The 23,756-nt window shown below is 40.9% G+C and overlaps 1 protein-coding gene across 2 annotated transcripts in view; it reads left to right on the top strand.

The window, feature by feature from the left end:
• Window positions 1-21,358: 21,358 nt before the first annotated feature.
• LOC111220548 (neurexin-1a) overlaps window positions 21,359-23,756 on the top strand; it is a 163,502-nt gene continuing 161,104 nt past the window's right edge. For both annotated transcript variants that reach the window (XM_022743641.1, XM_022743640.1), the window contains exon 1: window positions 21,359-21,655. In XM_022743641.1, coding sequence (XP_022599362.1) covers window positions 21,482-21,655 — 174 coding nt within the window. In that variant the 5' untranslated portion in view covers window positions 21,359-21,481. The remainder of the gene's footprint in view (window positions 21,656-23,756) is intronic.

Raw genomic sequence — 23,756 nt, 5'->3', positions numbered from 1 at the left:
AATGTTACATTTTTAGTTCAACAGTACACAAACAGAAAACTTATCTGAATGATCAATCCGATTAAATTTTCCAATTTTCTCGTACTAATATTATTATTATAACATCAACGATCTGTTTTGCGAGGGAAATTATTCAAACTTTAATGCTGTACACTCTAAAGTTGGTATCAGAAACTACACATGATGGTTTACTCTCAAGTTTTTCAATGATTCATGTAGAGAATCTGTCCATTTGTTGGACAAGATTTGATGTTTCATCTTCAGATCTTCATTACTGGGAAATGTTTCTGGTCTCCACAGCTGTGGGCACAAACAGATGTACTGTAAGAGAGTAGAGTTATAATGGCTAAAATGTGTTGGACAAGCATCTCGGGGAGAAACAGTGAAATATTTATCAACCCCTTCTCTCACATTGCATGTTTGATGTTGCTGAAAGGCATTAGCATCCTTCCGGTAGACCAGCTGCTGCACTGACCGACTCTTGCCCCATATTTCAATTAATATCCTGCAGAAATGTGTCCACGAGGCCAGCTCAAAGAAAGCAGGACAATTAGATTTACAGTGAGGGATGCACTATGAATCTTTCATAAGTGCTGAAATGCACTTTAAATCATCTTGGTCTTTTATAAAAAGCCTTTTTTACTTCAATATCCAGCTGAAAGTAAATGTTAATTACAAAGGAATGGGCTTCAGCCAGTTTGCAATCCACAGGGACATGTCTGTGGATCCCCTTCGAAATCTCCTCTCGAGTTGGCCACAATACATTGCAGACTCGCTCCTTTTTTGGTGGAATGAATCAAGATAATGGGGAACCGTAGATCCAGGCTGTCAACTCTGGGGCCATATTTATGGCTTAAGAGCCATTAGACATTGGTTTGGTGTCAGTCCTGCCTGACAGACTGCCACCCTCAGGTCACAGGAGAAGGACAGTCTTAGTTTCCAAAAAAAAAGGATCAGCAAAGAGACAACAATGAGAGCAGAGTTTCCACAAATGACTTATCGCCTCTAGCTTTGTATCCCTTGGCTCTCTAAATTTGTTAAACTGGTTGGCTATTTTAATCTCCGTAAGCATTGTTGTAAATGAGGGCAGACGTCAGTGTGGATTGCCTCTCTAACAGTGCAGAGCTGATAGCTGCTGGTGTGGGTCATTTGGATGTGAAGTCATGCCCTTCATCATGCCTGAGTGCCAACCCATCATGCCACCCCCCCCACTGCTACTGCTGTTTGCCTTAGGTTCCTGGAGGGAGACAGTTGTCAACACTTTCACTGTTTGTCATTGTCTGTAAGACGCAGTACCTCCGTTTTGGATGTGCGCTCATCTACATTGCCGGGCTGGCTCGGGATCAAATCCAATGCAGAAAGTTTATTTTTTATTTTTTTGCTGTTGAAAAGCTGCTGGTATTTGTATTTTCTATCATAAGGTCTGAGCATTCCCAGGAAAGTGAGGGGGCAGTTTTCTGGCTGAAAATGTAAAAGAGAGTTTCAGCTTTTGTAGTGTCGCTTCCTCAGCGCAGGTCATTCTGCAAACTCAGGTAAAAAAAAAATCTTCTGCTGGTTTAAAGCAGCCGTGGGTATTTTTATAATAATCAAATGACTGTTTGCAATGTGAAAGAGTTCGCTAGTAATGACAAACCCACACTGATTTATCACCCAACTCAGTTCCCCTCAGCTCTATGGAGACCAAAAGCAGAGCTCATGTTCACCGGGCGCACACAAACACAACTCCACATGAGTGTTAACATTGCTAAGCATGTGCCAGATATCCAGGTAATTGTATTCTAACAGGAATTTGTTTTCACTTCCACAAACTGGCCAAAAAGACTCCGTCTTTGCAAAACAAATTTAGTTTTTTTTGTTATTTCTGTATTTACATTTCATGTTTACTTTTACTCTTTTGTAATTCAGAGGCAGCACCAGGCTGTGCAGTAGTAATGTGAGCCTGCAGTGAATTCCAGTTAATGATCAGAGCCCATGCCACATCCAAACACTTTCTAATCCATCACTAGCCTCGGCCCAGCTCAGGCCCTGAAACTGCCTCACTCACGTGATTGAGATGTTAAATGTAAAACACTGCACACAAATCAGAGGTGAGGTTGGTGCTTTGTTCTTGAAACCCTCCGTACTGTCGCCACAGAAATGTGGTGAGAATGCACTGCAGCTAATGTGCCTTACATACACGGGCTTATTGACAGTTAAAGCTAGTAAATAACTGACTGCATTGATTGGTTGCCACTGTATCTCATCCATCTCTGACAAGGGTCTATTGAGAAGAGATTGACTTTTCAACGTGCATCACTCACATACAATAACTACTAAAGCATTCAGTCAGATGGACCAAACAACAGATTTATCTCCATGCCAAGTAATGCTCCTTGTTTCACTTTGCCCTGCTACTTGTCTGTTTCTGTTTTGTTTTTTTTTGTTTTATTTAACCCTGGCCTCCCTCCCCTCAGCCAGCTTGAGGTCCGCAGACCCTCAGGACTGGAGGCAGTCTGCAATTGCAAGTCCAGTGAGACAGAGCCAGGCAGCATCCAGGGGTTAATGCACTGTGATGGCTCTGGGTGCATGGCACTAGTATGGCTGAGTGAACATCACGTTGAAGCATAGTGAGGCTAAACACTGCCTCTCCAATGCACAGGCCACAGATTGGCCTTCTCGCATGAGAACACAAAGGAGGACACAATTGTGAGTAAACAATGCAAAAGACAGGCGGGGAGATAAGCTATTATTGTTTTGGTGCTCAGAATCACCTCTGAGCCCTGCGACTGCAGTACTTCAGCAAAGTGAACTCATTTTGTCTTCAAGGGTAGTATGGAGATAGAGGATGGTGCGACAGCGAAATGTCAGGGGGTGGTGGGTGTTAGCTGGCAGGAAACCTCCAGCAGCAGAACTCTCTGTTTGATCCCTGTGGCTCAGCTCCATCTGGCTATACGCTGACCATGTTAGTGGACAACTGCCACAGCCTAGTGGCAACACAACACTGGCTCATGTATGATAGTGGAGGATGTCTTATCTTTTAGTGAATCAGCTCTGTCTTATTAAACACATGGTGTGCCAGAATCGTCTGCCAGGGTCGTATTATGAGCTCCACATACAGCCACAGCGGATCAGGGTTGTTACTTAAAAGCCAAAAACAGCATGTGTGGTTGAGTCACTGTGTTATAGGGATATGATTAATGCAGAACGTGCAGATCAGAATGGTAACCTTTCAAATTAATTTCCTTTTCAATGAGAGTTATTATCTTGCACCGTAGCATCACAGCATTAAGCCACCTGCTGTTAAAGTAATATGGATTTGATTATGAATTACATTTATAGGACACGGGCTAAAAACAATGCTAAAAATACAATGTAACAGTCACACAAGTAGAGAGAAGTCATAAGGTCTGTGAACCGACTCAGTAATGTTAGTCACATGACACAATCTAGGACAGCGGTTCCCCAACCTTTTCCGACTCGTGGCCCGCAACAATACGGAAGGCCAAATAATGCCTTATGAAAGCACTCTTTATTTTACTGACCATGACCACACATTCAGGACTGAACTGAAAGCAGGGGAAGCCCAATCTTTCTTTTTTTGTTTCTCCAGGGGAGATATCACTTGTTGATTCACCATCTGTCTCTTGACTCTTCCCTTTTAATTCTTCCTGTTGCTAACCAGCTATCCATTTCGGTGCTCCAGATTTTGCCAAGTAATCTTTTAGCGATCAGACTGAGATAGTAAACAAGTATACAGTGTGGTCAGGCAGCACAGTGGTCTGGCTGGTTTTTCAAATTTTTTGATGATTGTAAAGATAATTTCTTTTTTAAACATTTCAAAATTTCAACAAAATTTTTATATTTTCACCAAAATTGTACTGCTTTGCGATTGATTTCTTGGCCCACTTGCGATACCTTCACGGCCCACCAGTGGGCCCCGCCCCACAGGTTGGGAACTACTAATCTAGGATGTCTAACGTTTGTTAACATTAGCCATCTTAAGATACTGCTCATACCAGTCCAAGGCTGGAGAAACAAAACCCCTGACTACACTGAAGGGTGTGTTTTATTGCTAATAAGTTCATCTTTTCATTTGTGAAAAGAGGACAAATGTATTAAATCTTCTTTCAAAAGTTACATTACTTTAATATACCTTGTGCAAATACTGTAGAATTGCTAGAGATCTTGATTGGATCTTTGTTTGAGATGTCCTGTAATATGATTTTAATGGATGGCTTCTGGCCGTTTTCTGTGCCCATGGCGATCTGTAAATCTAGTTATCTCCTTCTGTATTCATATTCTTACCTAATTTTGAGCTTTTTTTATTCTACTATTCAAATACAGCTCAATTCTCAGCATCATATTTGTGTATATTTGAGAAACAACCATATGTCATCACACCCTAATTTCTGAAGAAAAGTTACACAATTGCCGAAGTTGTTAAGCGATCTCCTTTGCTGGGGGTGTGCAACCTCCTGCATCCCTCGTGTTACAGACGGTGACGTGCCATGCTGATAGCCTTAATGAGCAGCACCGAGTGCTCGCAGCCATCCCATAATGAAATTTGCTCAAGGCGGAACAGACCGGAGAGGCTTGGCAGAACATTGAGGCATATGGCGGAAACAGACGTGATTTCCATGGCAGGTGGCTGGATGCTGCAGATAGGTAAAAGGCTCATTCACCCAGGGCCATGGCCCTGATGGAGAGTGCTAGTGAAGGACTCTCCAGAAAGTAGCACACAAAACATGATCCTTTCATTTTACTGCTCTTCTCTGTCGTTTCCGCCTGAGAGCTGCCTAATCTGTACGTTTGTCAGTGTCCCCAAGCATTTATGTGACATTCCAACCAAGCAGGCGGAATTATATGTTATCATTTTCTACTTCACTTATATTCTATGATGAGAAAAGCAGAATGAATATACGGAGCAGCGCACTCGTCATGATACATGTGGACCACAGTGACCATGTTTTATGTAGAGCAGGGTAGTGATATAGTTTTAGAATAAAAGGGACCTAAAATGAATAACAATCTGCACTGTCCCTTGTTTCTCTTTGTCTCGTATGTATTTCTTAAAGAAGCACATGCTGAGATCCTTGTTAGGGCTGTTTCCCCAGTCTCTGGAGCATACTTCAGAGGAACAGAAAAAAAAGCAACCCTGTTCTTTTAATTAATTCGTAAATTTCCAGGCTTTTATTGTAGAAATGGAGTCCTTCCCTCGCGAGAGACATCAGTAGCAGCATGGCAACACACACACACACACACACACACACACACATACACAAAAATGATTTATTTTTTTTGTTATTGTAGGATTTTGTAGGATGTGTATTTTGCATACCGCATGCATGTCAGCTTTTGTATATTTATTTGTTACAGCACAAGGAATAAAATGGAATTAGGTTATGTATGTACTGAATCATTCCTTTGTCTGTAAACTGCTGAAACAAGGAAATCCCATTAAGTCCATAGTCTCTTCCAGGATAACACTGTATGAGCCCAAAGCAGACAAGTAAACAGGAAATACACATGCATGCAGACTTACAGCAAATAACTATTTTTGTCTTGGATTGACCGAGCCCACCAACTTCCCCCAGCCCCCCTCCCACCATCCCATAATGAGCATATCACATGTACGCATGTTTTTTTAATGGTTAAATGTCTAACATGAACTACCACACTAATAATACAAATCATGGGAATAATGACATGCCACATGCCACAATGATATTCACATTCATAGATAGTCATTTGACGAATGTAAACTATTTTTTGTGGAGTCAAATAGCGAACCGGAATTCTTGTCATGAATGATTCAACATCATTATTTTCATTACATAAGCAAGGAATAGATTTTCTTCAGAAGACTATAATATATTTCTTCACTCTCCCCCTCACTATCATTTCAATTGAGGAATTCTACAATTTGCTTCTGTTGAGATTTCATTTATTTGTTTGATTGACTGAAACCAAGCTAGAAAATTGCCACTTGGTTCTTTAGGTTGCTGCACTATGGTAAAATTCTTATGTGAAGTGTATTGTTACACGACATTAAAGTGCTATATATATGGTATTGTGAACTGTATAATAGGAGTGAAATTTACTCTAATTTTTCTCTTCTTACCACTTTACTGGAAGACATTATAGCTGTAGCTAAGTTATTTATAGTATCGAATACACTATTGTACAAAGGAACATGACAAAAGCAAAATTAGCACAGACAATGAACCACAGATTCTCATGGCATGTACAAGGAATTTAAGAGACTTTATGACAATCAGCAATTCTCTCGTGCAGCCTACATGTAGTTTCTCTTTCATACAAGTGAAACTCATGAGGTCCTGAACACATACACTGCCTTTTTTCATTTGACTGAGAATGAAAAATATATTGGCTTAATCTGAATGATTAGTATTCTGCTCACCATGCCATGACCCTCAGATTTTCTAGAGTTTTGTGTTTTCATTGGCACATTTCATCACAGCAGTTTATACGCTTTCAGAAGTTGTTCAGAAGATTCTCTCTGATAGCCGCCTCTGGGTCTTTCTGGGTCACTGTTCGGTAACTTACCTGACAGTGTAGGCTGTAATATTCTCTAGTATAATGTCTCAGTGCTGATATCTCAGGCGTGACATATTAGTCATGGACCGATTGCTTTAGAAAGATGCTTTTTAGCATGTAGCTTAAACCATTCCCTCTTTATTTCTGTCACTGTACAGCGCTGATGACATGACGACATGTCACCGACAGATGTTTTGTTAACGTTTTCTAATTGTTTTTGGTTCTCTAATACAACTACTGAATTGCTGATTATGCTAATGAAGAACAGGTGGCATTCTTCAGACAGAAATGAGCGACTAACGACAACTTTCAGAGTGAAAAACAAACTAGGACAAGAATACAAAAATGTTCTTGCATCAGGCAAATTGAGAGCAGTAGAAGGAAAAGAAGAATTCCTGTTATGAATTCCTTGTTCAATGTGTCAAAAGAAAAAGAAAAAGTTCCTCTGGTAGGGTGTATTTGACCTCTGATCACACACACAGATAACCACTGATAGTTCACCTCAGGCTAATCAGGTCAGAAATGCAGTTTCGGTTCAGACATATATAGATATATGCATATATGGATAAAGATGTAAGAAGTAGAGATGCAAGAGATACTTTCTCGGAAATAGGAAACAACCTGATAAAACTACAAACTTCCATCTACTTCAGCCCAGGGGACATGTGGAAATTGGACTCTGAAACATCATATCTGTGTTGAATGAGTCACTCTGATGGATGTGAACCCCCACTGATCAATTCATAGGAGTGACAGGATTGACAGCGACCAGAGAAAAGGGCTGTAACACAGTCAATACTTCTCAGGGTATTGCTGCACTCTGATGACTGCTCTCGCCAATCACATGCATTTATTCCTGTGGCACGGCTGTTGCAGCTGCCAGCAGAATGCAAAACAGAGCGCCTATGCAGACGCAAGCTACAAACCAGCTCTATTTGTCACCAGGTTGAAGGCTTAGGGGGCAAAATGCAGGATCATCTTTTTTCTATCCCTCTTTCTTTGCTGTTTTCACTCCTGATTGAGGCTGATCTTTATCAAGCTCCCGTAGCCTTGACTCCTGTCACCGTAACTGGCTACACTCCCCTCCATCACTCAGGCCTGTTGACAGCAGAGTGGCAGCTGGACAACCCATTATGAAATGACCTTGAGTCTAGTGTCAGCGGGGCCGTAGCGCTGCTGAAACAGTAACACCCCCAAAGTGAGTAATTTTCCCTCCATAGGTCAGCATCTTTGCAGACAGATAGATAAAGGTTGGAAGGGGGGGGGGGTTCCTGCCATTAGCAACAGCTGAGGTGATGGGAGGGGAAGGAGTGGCAGCAATATAAGACAACCCTGTGTGTAAAAAAAAAAGAAAAAGAAAAAAACGTAGCGAGGACAGCAGCGTTGATGTAATTAAAGCGATGGACTGATCTGATTAAGCAGACTGCAAAACTGAGCAATAGATTAACAATAGCACAATTGCATCCTGCTTTGTATTCCCACGCAGGGCTGTTTAATTAGTCTATATATTTATTTATCCTCTTACCAGACTGGGTTTCATTAAAGCCTCGAGAGTGTGCGATTTGTTTTGAAGCCGAGCGGTAAAGCGGGACCGTGATTCTCTATCACCTGTTAAGTGTGCAGCCTTTATTTTGAGCACAACTTTAGCGAGGTGTTTCAGCATTTGAAGTGGTCGTGGTGACAGTGCAGATGCTCCTTTTTCTGGCGTCAGACACTCTGCTTTAACCTGTGTTTCATCTCCATTGCCATGGCGTCTTTGGTTCAGTACAAACACTTGTGCCTCTGGTTCTCCACTGCCAAGGATACCTCAGTGTGATCTCATAGCTGGGAGGCTCTCTGTGAGACACAAAGAGGAATGTATTATCTTTCCTTGCTGAAATAGCCCTCAGTGCAGCGCTGGCTTTGCAACAGGCAACTTGGGAGAGAAAGACACTGGATATGTTGATATTAAATGCATACAATAGATCCTGAGGAAATTCCTCCGTGTATGTGGCAGCAAACTTATCTGCAGGATGTGTTTGGGACAGTTGTTACCCAGCTCAACACGAAAGTAAATAATTGGACAGCTGCTGCTTTGTGTGAACATCAGTTGATATCAAAAGCAAGAGCAACCTGAAAATGTTATAAATATTACAATGGAATTTGAAACCTGCCAAGCTTTAGCCAATGAGAACAGAAAAAAAAAAAAAAAAAAAAACCCACTCTGGTCTTGGTGACCTTGCCCAGCAGCTCAGTGAGGTGATGCTGGGATTCTGTCAAGCTCCACTGTCCCGCAGCCATTTGTTCATTGGAGCAGATTTTTAAACACGCAATGATGCTGCTCAACGTGCTGTGCCGTGTTCTTTCACCACAGGGGAGTTAACACATGTAGGCTATTGGCCTATTGGCAAACCTGTGTTGAGTGACCACTAAAAATCTGACAATAAAACATACAAATAAAAACAAAACAAAACAAAAACAAAACACACACACACACACACACACACACACACACACACACACACACACACACACACACACACACAAAAAAAGCTCTTTGTTCTCTTTCTTTGCCCGGGTAAGAAGGAGCGGAGGTGATGTGCCGGGAAGATTTGGTTCTCGATTCAGGATACATTTATCTCAAGTTCACTTCACTGCACCTGAAAGAACTGGTCCTGACAGACAGGCCACTTCGCCAGTGTCAGAGTATGAAAGGCATGAATGAACAATCTGATCTGATTGTGTTGACTTTGGAACTGAAAGAACAAAAGTATATATAAAAAGTGTGTGTATGTGTTCCACTGGAAGGCATGATACTGGGAAGTTGCTACCACAGAGACCACAAAGGAAAATGTTATTTCTTTCCACAGCGGGTCTCGGTTCGTCACTTGGACAGTGGGATTATATTTCATCACCCAACCTGTGAATTATAAATGTCCAAAGATACTAATTACCTATTGCAAATACCATAGTATTAATGGTGTCACCTTCATTTCCACCTCAGTAATTTACATAATTCAGTACCTTCATTCACACAAGGTCTTATGGCTCCTGAAAGGCAAATATAAGTTATTCTGACTGACTAAATACTTCAGATATTTTTTAGTTTTTTTTTTACAAACATTTGGCTTAACTGGTTCAGTATTTGGACCTCTCCAGTCACACTCTCATCTTGTGGGAAATGAAGGTTGTGGCAATAGCCCAGATGATGATTGCTTCCCAAATTATATGCTTTAATTATTTTTGGCAGCTCGTAAAATACACCAGTAAGTCTTTCCTCCACAGCTGATTAAGCAATTTTACTTTTATTGAGGCCCGAGTGCAGCAGACATACGACGCAGCGATAAATCTTTGGTAGAAAACTTCTGGCAGAGCAAATACATTTGAGTGTTTTTTTTTTTTTCTTCTTCTTTTTTTTTTGACTGCTGCTTTCTCTGCTGATAGTGGTGAACATTTGAGAATGAAATCGACTTGAGTCACTCTGTTTGGTTTTCTCCCTCTCGGTCTCATTTTCTTTCTGTCTGTCTCGCAGAATTAAGTCATAGTTGGTTTGTTCTTTTTTCATTTCGCAATGAATAATAATAAAGGCATTCTCTGATGGAGGTTTAAACTTATGTAATTATTCCATGACAGGAGTGTACACGTGCTCTTCCTTTGTATGTTTGCATTACCATAAATGAGCTTTCCAAAGTGTTCAAATACAAGATGAAATTAAGCAAGAAAAAACAACAACAAAATAATTAGTCAAAATACTCAAACAGCAGATAATAGCAGGCGTAATTCTACCCAAGGACGTACTGAGGCTTGTGTCGTTCAATGCTTAAGTTGATATATGTATGCGTTGTCTGGGCAAAGAGGGATGAGCACTGAGGATAAGGATAAGAAAGTGTCTTTGCAGATGTGTCTGGGTGTCTGCTCACTATCAAGGATTCATGCTGTGTCAGACAGAGAGTGGATCTCAGTGCTGAGAGCTGGGGAGAGAGACAAGAGCCGCTCTGCACAGAAATCATCCTGAGACACACTGGCGATGTAATTAGCGCATGAATTATTTCTGTGCAATGACATGCCTCAGCGCCTCTTGACTTTGCTCTTGTCTGAGGAATGTCTCCATGTATACGGCCCAAATTAGACATCTGCCAAATGCCAGTCCTTTACAGTCAGACACTGCTTTCCCTGCTCCGGTAATCAAAAAGTGGACAGTAGCCTCTGCCTGCTCTCTCACTCTCTCTTTCTCACCCTCTTTTTCTCTCTCTCTCTCTCTCTCACGGCGCACACTTTAGGTCCGTGCTGGCAACCTTGACAAGGTTATATCCAAATTGAGCAGCTTGTTAAGATGCGTATGGCAAAGATTTATTGCTGCCGGCACATTTCGAACACGACCCATTCAGACAGAGAGCCCCTATCAAATGTTACGACACACCTGTTTGTGCACTTCATTGCTTTTGATAGTAAATAATATTATCATCAGGTACGATGAATTAGCGCTGATAGGTTCATTACATTTCCCATAGGAGGGAAAAAAAATGTTTAAAGCCTCCTTGTATAATTATAAATGTATAGGTAAGTGAAGTATTAACTATATATTAATATCAAAATGCTTCTATTTTGATGAGGATATTGATCCCCCACCCCCCACCCCCCCCACATCTCCCCAAGGCTTACATTATTATCCTCTGGATTTACTCTGCAGAAATGGATTGGGCTTTGCAGATTAGTATTCAGCACATTACACTCCCTCTTCACTGTAATGCTGTTGTGATTCTGTAATGGGCTGAGAGCAAATGAGAGCCTTGCAGCTGGAAGTGTGCTGTTTAGTATGTGTATTCATACAGTGTTTGTTTGGCAGAGTGCATGGGTATTCACATGCATATTTGCCTGTCTGCGAGTGTTTGTGTTTCTTGTTTTGATGTCCTGCTAGATTTCGTTGCCTCTCGATTGGATCTCGCTATTTCTAAACTTTTTTTTTTTTCTGAACTGGAGAGGCTTGGATACTTTTTCACCCTTTCCCTGGCTCTGTGCTTGGGATAAAAAGTGGCTTCCGTATATCATCAAGAGATTGACTACCTTGTCTCTTGCCAGCACCATTAAGTCCTCAAGATGCTGCTTTTTTTTGTGTGTGTGTGTGTGTGTGTGTGTGTGTGTGTGTGTGTGTGTGTGGGTGTGGGTGGGGGTATTTGTTAAACCTACTCCACAGAAATGTTCTTGTTGGTGTGGGAGTGCATCAAAAGATGTAGTTTAATGGCCCAGCTGCCAACTATAAACGTCTGCCCATTTTTATCTCACACATATATTTGATCTCAAGTATCTCCCGTAGTTTTAAACAAGAAGCCTTCTCCACTTCCTCATCACCATTTATTCTATTTTGGCTGCAGAAATCTGTGATTGTGATATTGTGATTCATGAGGACACATCATGTTCTGCATAATTGTGTTTTCAATGCTATGAAATTTCTTAAGAGCATCACATGGAGAGAAAATGAGATGTTATTGCAGGGTGGTTAGCTTGAATAAGATGAAGTATTTTCTCTGACATGCAGATGAATGTGGCGAGGGAGTCTGCACGCAACACCTTGCTTCGCGAGCTGTTCGATTTTCTGCTACGGGGAAATTGCAGTGTGTGGTGTGGACGCTGAAGGAGTCAGTGGAATTTCATCCAGTTTATGTTCAGTAGATCAAATTCCTCAGTGCGTTTCTTTGTTTCTGCATCAGTTCCACCGGCTATTGTATGTTTGTTTTCCTGCGTGCATGAAAGTGCGCACAGGTGTGGTTTTTTTTTTTGTTTTTTTTTTCTTCATGCATCATCAACGGTGTGACGCCATTTACAGCCGTGGATGAGGTGGTTTTGTGTCCCCTTGGGAGCTGATCCCAGAGGAGGGTTGCAGCTGATTTTGACACAGCCAATTAGAGTGAGCAGACATGGACTGTGTGTGATCTGGCACTAAAATAACTGCTCGACTTTGTTATTGCTAAATTTTATTAGATTTTATTAGCTTTCTACCCTTCTTAAAAGCCACAGACCTCCAAATTGCTGTGTTTATTATAGAAAATTACAGTAAAGATCAGCTTGACGTCATGCTCACTCTCAAATGCTATAGGTCACACTATCATACTTTAATGGAGGGTGTTACAACCCTGCAGGCTTCTATAGGAATAAGGGAAGCAACAACTGCTGATGTGATGACAAGCGAGGATATATATTATTTAATGTATCGTCAACTTAAAGGTACAAATATACAAGCTGTCTGCTCAACAGTTTATATACAACAGAAAAGAAAAGAGTTGTGTTAGGCGAGGAGCAGTGGGAAGGGATGCAGGTGGCGACAAATCATGAAAGCAAACTAAACAAAATGTACTTCCTTCCTAACCCATAGAATCTCCCCTGGCTCACTACAGCAGCATGGAAAGACACAAAAGTAATACACTGGCTGGGTGCACTAATCTTGCCTGTCAAATTAAAAACAGACTTGGGTCGCCATAACCTGGTGGTCAGTGGACACAACTTACAACAACATTAACACAATTATATGTAATGCTGAGAAGGGTTGTAAGAAAAAAAAAGAAAAAAAACCTCAAAAATAAGAGAGGAGGGTCCAGCTGTAGACGGGGGGGGGCGTTCTCCAACACAAGTGAGTGGTCCAGGGCGTTGTCCAGGGAGGCGTTGACCAAGTCTAATTGGCAAAGGGAAAAAAACTGACCAACAATTTAACAATGAAATACAATATTAGAGAGAGTAACAACAGGGATGCTGATAAAAAAAAAATAGTGGCTAAAAATAACAGGATGTAACTTTGACCTTCATTCTAGCTTCATGCGGACAGTTGCTGTAAACACAGCTCTGTTTTCTGTAATGACCAGTCTAGTGAGCTAATATTTAGCTTTGACTTTGCTTAGCTGCACTCCATGGTCAATTTTCAGCAGCAATTTATTCATCTTTATAAATATAAATTGATGCATTTGAATAAATCAAAGAAAGAGACCAAGAGAGAAAAGAGGAGAAGGTACATGATATGAGAGAAGTGGAAAATGAATCTCATTTTTATAAAGCTTCTGTGTATACCAAGATAAGTGGTTAGTGTCAATCTTTCCTTTTAGCTTAGAAATATACTGTGCTTTTTGTTATTGTAACATATGTATATCGCTATACTAAAAATGCATGTCACAATCATAAAACACCATTATCCTCATCGTCATCATCATCATCATCTTTATCCTGACCTTCACTGTCATTATTATTGTTTGTTAGACAGTATGTATATAACATACGGAGAGTGAGTTTACAAGATGGACAGCTGAGCGATGAGGAAATGGTCTAATGAGGCAACTTTCACCCTCGTTACCGCGCCTGATTGGGCTTCTGGAGAGACAGTAGAAGCGTGTGTTCTACCTGCGCTCCCCGTCGGCAGCTGGTAAACATGCCGCTGTATCTGTGATGCTGTTGGCAGCAACTGTGTGGAAATAATTTAATGTGGCGCTCGTTGTGCGTGACTGTGTAAAAGCTGTGGAATATGTGGCTAATTTACAGGACCAAACACACCCTGCGGTGCAAACACTTATTCTCTTATGGTGTTCCCATATTCCAAGATGACAGTGGCGTCACCATTGCACTTACACGAATTAAAGGCAGCGTGATTCCATGGAAAAAAAAAAGAAAAAAAGGAGGCTTTCCCTCTTGAAGTGTGTCTGTCTCGACATGACAGGATGCATATTACAGTCTTGATCTTCACATGTTTGGATGTGATTCCATTATATACTCTCAACCTTCATCACTAAATGTGATGATACACAATTGAAGAGTATACTTTTGGAAAAAAAAACCCCAAAACAAACATAAACATAATATAAAACAAACACAACAGAATAAAAAGAAAACTTGTCATTATTAGTTTGATACAAAGCCAATGAAAGTTTATCTGCTTTCACTAGAGAATAAACATTGTTGTGCCTCTCATGTTAAGAAGTTGTAACTCCTGGCCACCAGGGGGAGTCTTCTCTCAGGATGACCCCTGTGCTTCCTGTATTTGTAGACAATGAAGAATTCAATAGTTGTGAGTAAGCTAATATGTGGAACATGTGGCCACTGCTACAGTTACCTGAGAGATATTCATCATTAACCTGCCTGCAATCCTGTCTGTAAGTACATTTGAATGTGTTTCTGTTGAATGGGTTTCTGTTTTGACGGTTTGTTTGTTGTACTGGGAGATAGTTGGTACTTTGTTTGTGTCGCAGGCCTGTGGCTGCATTTGTGTTGAATGAGTTCAATAAATCAGTTCAAATACACACCAAATGTAGAAGGAGACTCATAAGGTGCAGCAGAATAAACCAATAGAACTCCAATAGAAAAGTGCAACAATTTTGATAACTGCTGAACTCTTGAAAAACGCCAAACAGTTGTAGAATTGTAAATTGAATGTGTTTGGGTTTTGAGCTATTAGGTTGACAAAATGTGATATTACATGAAATGAAGTTGAACCTCAGGAACATATGCTGGATATTTTATAGACCAAACTATCAATCGATTCATCAAAATCATACCAGAGAGAACAGATATCGAATGACCATCACATGTCTGCTGAAAGTGAAAGGTGGAAAAAAAAAGACACATAAAGCTGATGCATTGACTTAATCGTAATGATAAAACACTTGACTATGACTCATTTTCATATCACATAAAAAGTTAAAACTATGAAACCAAGGCAAACTAAAAGACCAGTACATGCAATCTGCATACAAAGAGCGACGCACCTTGAATGACTATCAGCTGGCAGAATATGAGCCACATGTTCTAATGAGTGTCTTAATTGATGCCCGTCTCCTACCTTAACGACAAGCTGAATGGCAAAGCCAATTATGAGGACATTTACTATGGATGAAGTGTTTCTGCAGATTGACACCGGAGGCGGGGACACTCTCTGAACACAGCAAGGCATCCTTCATACTGTGAATCTAAACTGCACTATACGTCGAAGCAGCACAGTATGGTGTCTGACAGAACTTGGTATGTGTAAGCTCACACACATCCGCACGTGCCGGCTCCTTTCCTTTTAATGCTTGGATACTTTTAACTGAGCTAATTGAGGTTTTCTCTCCCATTATTGCTGCTCTGTCAACACAAACAGTAACAATGGGCTTCACGCAGTATATAATTTTTATTGCAGACATAAAATAAAAAAATTGAGGTGAAATACAACAGTCAGTGAATTGGGAAAGCCTACCTTGCAAGCAGAGAGCAGTTTGAGACATTATATTAAGTCTTTTGAATGGCATGATAATCATGTAATAAAATATGTTCTCAAAGAATACAGCACTTCAGAAACTCTTTGCTCTGTCATACGTAAGAGGCTTAGGCCGGTTTCATGACGCTAACTTCCTATCATTTTAATAGGCTGCCAGACACTAACTTCTGTATCATTTTAATAGGCCTCAAGTCAAACAAGGAAACACACACTGAAATCCAGTGTCAGTCACTGAGCCTTGCCACAGTCGATTAAACAACTGTGGTCTTCACATTACATGGCTTTAGCGTCCAATTTTACTTATGGCGCATCAAGTCCTTAAAAAAACACACAGGTGGTGCTTTGAAAAGTGCTTGTTACTTTCTTTTATTTTTTTCTAGGACTGTGAACTTCCTCTGAACCTCAGAAAAATGAGTGCAGCACAACAAGGTCTTTTTACTTCAGCTTGTTACTGAGAGCTGAGGAAGGGTATTTCTAGTGGTGCGAGAAAGGTGGGTGTCAGTGAGATCTCTGACAGGGAAACAGTGATGTGTAAAGTTTCATGTTATAGTCACAGCTAATGCCGGGGACTGTCATGAACAAGAGAACGCCACTGGAGATGGGCAACATAATTACTGTGTCTGTTTTAGCGATGCCTACAACACCCCATACTCCTGCCCCTTAAAATAGCCACGGGCCTTTGCTTGTTATGTGTCATCCTGTTTTTCTGTCTATGACAGACGCTGGAGGACAATCGTCTTTCTGTCATTTATAATGATATCAGCTGAATCTTTTTGAATGCAACATGCGTAAAATGGTTTCAAGACGTGCATGTGAATGCACAACAATAGTGTGTTTGTGTTTGAACTGGTAAATAATGATGTATTTCTGTCATTTTTCCATCCATTTTCCACTTTTGACAAATTTATCACTTACATCATCAGGTCAAAAATTGTCACCGATCGGAATAATTGCAATTAAAATGAAAGCTTCCCCCTGTCGTTCATTTCATAGGTAATTTTTCTCATACTCTGCCAAGTCTGTCTCAGACTGTTGTGTCATGATTTGATGCTGACAGGCAGTGTGCTCCCCTGGGTGCAAGCTAATTTAAAAAGCAGCCATAGAGTAGCAGATGCCAGATTAGTGTCGGAGAGAAGTGACTGATGAGGAGCCTCCTGGTCGCGAGCTCGGTCACATGCTGGCACTGTACATATGACGTGCTCCCCGCTCGTAGCCCCTCGGTGCTTCATAATAAATGAGCGAGTCGGTTCTATGTACTCAGCTTCTATTAACTCAGGGTTAACTGACACTGTGGAGACATTTACGCTGCCTCTTCTATTTTTGCAGAGAGGTGTACCCGGCTTTTTCTAGCATCCACACGCAGCTCCATACCTCTTTGACTCTGTGACACTAATTCAATTTGAGTGGCGAATAATTGTATTACTTCCATCAATATGGGTAGTTTGTTCTGCACCGCGGCCACAAATGTAATGTGACCATAGAGAATGAGGTTCCTGAATGGCACTAACGATTACATGCTATTGATTAACAATTATTTGTATAGCAGAGGACAGTCCTAAATTTCAGAAGAGATTATGGGAAAATGTGAGAGCACAGTTCAGTTATATCTGCCACGTCACTTATATGAACATCAGGGAAGAAAAGGCTGGAGGCTAAAATATGTGCCACTAATGGTGGATTTTACAACTTGTGAAGATCTTGGTGTAAACTGGATGCGAATGAAGACACCGATATTCTGTTTTTGTTGGAAAAGGATTTGAATGACTCAGAACAACAGACTGTGACAAGTTTTTAACTGTGTGTCTATTTATGGCCTCTCCCAAGGAGTTACACTCTCACTCTGTTCATGTCTTTTTCTGTCCTCTGTTCTCTGAAGAAAGACTAAAGGAGCTGGCTCTTATCCACATTTTTATTCAGTGTCATGACTCAAGGGCATTAAGGTGCCGCTTGCTTGCTGTAGTTTGATTGACTGAAGACCATAGGACAACCCACAGAGACAACTGGGACACGCCCAAATACCCAAGAGAACACAATGACAAAACAGTCGTCTCCTTCAAGATCAAGTAGCGTTTTTTTTTTTTTTTTTTCCTGTAGGAAAATGACACGTCTTAGTGACATGTCAGCTGCTAAATATTAACACTGCAGGTTGCCGTGTCTGCTGTGATCCTGTGTCAGAAAAAGGATGAACACGAAGGCATACATACTGCTCACTAGTTGTGTTGCTATGGGCTACCTGTCAACACTCAGAAATGTTCAAAATATTCAGAACACTCTTTGCGTATGGCGGTCTAATGAGGTGAATTCAGGTGGAAGTCATTATCCCTGTTAAGCATATGCAAAGGGGATAATTGTCAAAAATGTTCAGTTTTACTTTCACAACCTGCTTACTTCTGGAGAGGGCGGGCATGTTTGATTTAGTCGTCAATATTTTGCATGATCCTGCTTTCAAATACGACGTGTACGCGTTGAGCTACGCAGTATGATACAAACCAGCCCAGCTGTCTGCAAATGTAATAACTATGTCTGTTTTCTGGTGGGGGGCGGTGCCAGTCACTGTCATAAGTAATTTGAGCAGAGGAAATGAAATATCTTACAGTATATGTGCCATAAGGCAGTAGCCTTAGGGTTTAAGCAGTATTTTATACAGTTTTTGTATATGTTATTTTATACTTCCTCACTTTGCAGTTTTAAGCTGCTTTCAGGTCAGAGAAGGTCAAATATTTAGCAAGAGATACAGATGGTTTTCTCTGGAAAGCACCAGTGAAATACTGGACTTGAATGTTAAAGGTGGTGTCAGAGAGGGCTCCAAAGTTTAACCCATATTTCTCTAAGTCTACTGGGGGATTAGGCAGGTCAGTATATGCTAACAGAGCAGAGCAGCTGATACATAGCAGAAAAGCATCTCATTATAAATTTGTAAGTCTGCCTGCCCCCAAGTGGTCACAAAAACTCATAAATGCAGCTGTATTTGGATCCAAAGAAAGGATGGTAGAAGCTAAACTCTCCTCCATCGCACCTTTCACAAAAAGAATAGAAGACTTGTGACTTGTTATCCAAATAGGGGAAAGGCGGCTAAAAGGAGTCAGCTGTGTGCTTGTGAGATGACTGCCATCAGTGGCCAGATGGAAGCTAGCTTTGTCTGACACTTGTCTGACTTGGCCGAGAGCTTCACGCTGAAATATGCCTCCAAAAGCGAAATATTGAAAGCTTGACAAGTCATGCTTTGCTAAAGTCAATATTGTAAGAAATGTCTAGTTAGCCAGTAGAACAGTCCTCTCACATTCATATGCCTGATCAAAATGATAGAGGCGCAACATTAAATGAGCTGATTGGCTTTTGAAACATTTTCTTTTTTTTTCTTTTTTTTTTTTAAATCTACTGCGGCTAAGTGCAGACTGATGCTTAAAACGTTCTGCCCCATATTGACTTACATATGTTTACATCAGAGTGAGCCAGACTGCCAGTGTTTGAATGTAAATATGATTCTGTAGGGAGATGCACGCTCCTGGTCCTGGAACTGCTTCTGGGCTGAGCCCCAAGTGTTGTAAATTCCTAACAACGCCCCTGCTGTGCACACAATTCATTCTCCATTGGTTAGGGGAATTAACTGTGAAGTGCAGGCACGACAATGTGTGGCCACAAAGATGAGAATGACCCCAAAGTATCGGCTCTATTTGTTATGTGGCCACTGAGCTCATGGAGCGTGGATGGGTGGGTTTAGTGAAGAGGGTAGAGGTCTCTCATTTTCACTGATAGAGGGCTCAGACATTGAGGGAAAGACCAAAGCGTGGTGAAATCCAGTCAACTTCAATTACAGCCCCTTGTAGTTTTCCCAGAGGCGCACTATAGTGCCTTTAAGGGGGAATCAATGAGGTGACAAATTGTTGTGGACAGCAACCCCTTTTATTTGTTACGTTGTTGTATCCATGCCTGGATGCTACTCTAAGTGTGTGTGTGTGTGTGTGTGTGTGTGTGTGTGTGTGCGCGCATCTGGGTGTGTGTGTATATGTGTGTTAGGCGAGAATATATAAATGTGCAGCGCTACCCATTTATGATAATTGAACGCTCTGGTCCATTTGTGTTTTGGTGGTTTATTTTCTGCTAGTGGCTTTAATGGCTTGTTATCTGTCTAAACCTGTTTTTAAACGCTTTCTAATGAGTATTCACACGCATCACCCCCGACGCTCAGTGCCGCCTTTTTTATCTCACAACAACAGCGTTGAGGTTTTTCTCAAGGTTACTTGTGCTTTGTCAAGCCTCGGTCATATCTGCGGATGTCTGATGGCTGATGAGCATGGCCTTGCTCAAGAATATCGAGAAACCTATGTAGCTGAATTAAGTGAGTGTTTTTAATGGCGGTCGGAGTCCATATGAAGCTGTCACTGATATGCTCTCTGTACAGGTGTATTCTGGGAGATTGTTTGTCTGGAAACTGTGCATGTTCTGAATTTGAATTTTTCTACTGAGGGGATTTCATTCCGTCTGTTCTGGTGTTCCAAAGAATACCAGAGGCCGGTATAGATGAATCCATTAGTATACATTAATCCGGCAAGTAATGAATCTGATAGACAGCTGACTCCTGTGATCCATTTTATCTGTATAAAGGTAGACATCTCAATAAAGTGTTTGTGTAAGCCTGTGGTCCGTGTTAGTTAAGAGGCTTTGTATTGTTTGCTATTGCTCAGAGGTCAGTTTTATATGTGTACCAGCATGGCTTTATGCATCTGTCTCTGTAGTTGGCCGAGTGAGTGTGTGCAGACTTTAAATTACCTGCTGACAAAAAATGCGTGTCACATAATTGATTTAGATGCGCTGCAGGATATGTTTTTTTATGTAATATGGTGCTTTCATTGCATATTGTTTGTGTGCCTATTTTTAATGATTGTGTGTGAATGTGGTGTTGGATCAAACGAGCTGACGTGAAGTTACTATTCTAAAAATGTTCTCAAGAGACTTGTGTAACTCAGCCACGGAAAGTTGTGTTAGCAGACGGTCTAATAGGAGTGTACAAACACTATGTGATTTCTGTATGTGCCTGTCTATAATTACCATTTGGGGCAGCTGCTGTCTACAACTGCATGTTGATGTATCAGTGAGAGCTTGTAGTTTCCCAGCCTTGATCAGAGAGACACAAAAGCATGAGATAAGAGAAACAGTACGTGTCACAAATTACACAAAGGAAAAGCACAGCAGTAATTCATTTGTATGATAAATCGGTAAGAGTGCATAATCAGCATGTACAAGTTAGACCTCTACTTAGTATGACAAGTCCAGAAATAGCAGTTGTCTAGTAGAGTTTATGTAATTACCCTACAAATGTGCTAAAAGTCAGCATATAATAGGTAAGACCAAATGCAGTGGTATGCCCTACACACCTGTGTTCTCTGGCTAAGGTAGGTATTAGCTGATTGTTGAAAGCTAGTAAGCATATCTCTAAATGTACCATCCATCACGTTTCCTTGCCACCTCTCTCCAATTTCAGTGTGTTTATTATTAATCCAACATTTTTGAGACATTCTGTCTCATTTTTTCTGACGGCTTCCCAACAGGCACCCAAGAGGCCATGATATTAATGCAACACATTTCTCTTTCTTTGTCTCCGCAGGAAAAGAAGAGTATGTCGCAACCTTCAAAGGATCTGAGTTCTTCTGCTACGATTTGTCCTTGAACCCCATTCAAAGCAGCAGTGATGAAATCACATTGTCATTCAAAACCCTACAGAGGAATGGACTGATGCTGCACACGGGCAAATCGGCTGATTACGTCAACCTGGCACTGAAAAATGGGGCTGTCTCACTCGTCATTAATTTGGGGTCTGGAGCCTTTGAAGCTCTTGTGGAGCCAGTCAATGGGAAATTTAATGACAATGATTGGCATGATGTCAAAGTAACAAGGAATCTACGTCAGGTAACAGTACAGAGGATGATGCAGAGACTCAGTAAACGAATCAAAACAAATGCACTTAAATCATTACCATCATACAATATATTATTTTTTCCAGGCATTGTAATTGGATTGCTAAATTGAATCATGGTGGTTTATGGTGGAGATAAAACAGAACCACAAGTGAGCAGGGACATCTAGATGTGAATCAAGACCTCTATTAAGTTACAGTTGGAGGGAGAAAAGAGAGATGTTGCTTTTAAAACAGCATTCAAAGCATTCAGCTGCATTCAGACACTTGACAACAAAGGCAAATTGTGATTTTTGTTTCGAGTTAGTGTGTTATGCTTTTTCTTTTTTAAAGTGTATTCCTATGACGTACATACCCTTAAAAGAAGCTACAATTTTCTCAATACTTTTGAAATATTGAAATATGACTGAACTCAAATGTCAGTGCAGTGGGAATAGTATGTATCAACATTTTATTTATTTTAGAGAAGTGGTTTATTTTTCTGTCACAAAAACATTTGACTGCACGTCCACATTTAATTTAGGTTTGGCCATACTTATAAATGTTAGTATAAGCACTCATTTCTATTAAAGCTCCCCCTTCAAGCAGAGAGAGTAATCACATAAACACTATCGACACGTGCTTATGATGTTTAACTACTGGTGAACTCCCATCCATGTTTGGAAACAGCTATTAATGCCATTGCGATAAAAACATTTAGAGTAGCTGAAATTTCTAATGCGGTCACAGAATCTGATGGGTCACAGAATATTGTGTGACACCGGGCTGAGCCATGGACAGCTGCAGAATAGTAGTTAACCCAGTTTTAGTTTAAGAGAGAGACAGAGAGAAATGCATGTGTAAAAGTATGGTATTTAGGTAGAGTAAATGCAATTGTCTAAGAGCAGTAAGGTGACATCCATGTCAGACCTCAGTCCCTTCTCTCCTTTTAGTGCTCTCCAGTGAGGAAAAGCCACACCACTGTTAGTGTTTGTCCTCACCACCTACTTTGTTTTTTGAACTAAAATGTGAATGAAGAGTTTATTTTTGATCTGGAGTATCAGAAACTTTTCTTGGACACTTCCTAGGTTTTTTTCCGCCATAGGCGTAACCAACTCCATCTCCATTGCTATGGTTGCTCCCCTCTTCAGCTCTGGCAAACCAATCATTGCCGGTTGACGTAAAATGCACCGCTACCGGTGCACTAGTGCAGGATTGTCACCACAGATACCATTTAAAACTCTGGTATACTGTGAGAGACAGAGAGATTCACTGATAGATGTAATCAGCTTTGTATGAACTTGTTTGATAAGGCCTTAAATGTAATGGAGTTTCATGTACTGTATATGTAAAAGTCCTGCACTCCAGCTTTAAAGATGACATCACTATGCATTACACATTGCATTAACTGAAAAGAAACATTTTTACACATCATACTTTATAAGAAGTCCACTTTATAGTAAAAGTATAGAGATATACGCAGGGTTCTATAGTGTTACAAAGTTCTATGAGCAAAGGCAAATCCCTGCAACTGGATCTATAGTCACTAATGGGCTCTTCTTCATGGCCTTGAGGACTCACCTCTGCATGAATAACTCTGAAGAGACTATGTAGTTACAGTGTGACAGCACAAGTTTTCGTATGAATTAGAAGTCTTTAGAAATTACATTCAGCAGCTTGTGCCACTTACATTCCTTCACATCAGAGGATGGTCCATTCCAGCCAACCTACTGATTGTGTCTTCAACCTCTGGCAATGCTGCTCATCAGTGGGGGGCTGGCCAGAATTGGTTCTTGTCTGATTCTCACCAAGAGCAGAGGAATCAGGTGGGATGAAGGAAAGGTGTAAAGCAGAGTCTTTGGCCATGTGCAAATGCATCCACCTGCAAGAACAGATCGTCCTGGCTAGGAGTGAAGCTACAGAGAGTGTTTTTCGAGTATGAAACGTCAGCTACTACTGATTTGTACCAGGACACAACAGGACACAACATATATTAATTGTTGTCAGGATGCAGCTGCCACCCTGCAAGTGGCAGAACACCTGTGGACATTACAACAGTTTTGGACCCATGACTGATCTGAAGACACCAAAGGTTTGCTGCAGCTCACATCAACA

The sequence above is a fragment of the Seriola dumerili genome, unplaced genomic scaffold (genome assembly GCF_002260705.1).
Source record: "Seriola dumerili isolate Sdu_G_001 unplaced genomic scaffold, Sdu_1.0 BDQW01000073.1, whole genome shotgun sequence".
Classification (NCBI taxonomy): Eukaryota; Metazoa; Chordata; class Actinopteri; order Carangiformes; family Carangidae; genus Seriola; species Seriola dumerili.
The sequence above is the reverse complement of the archived record's forward strand: the minus strand, read 5'-3'. Positions and strand labels throughout refer to the sequence as shown.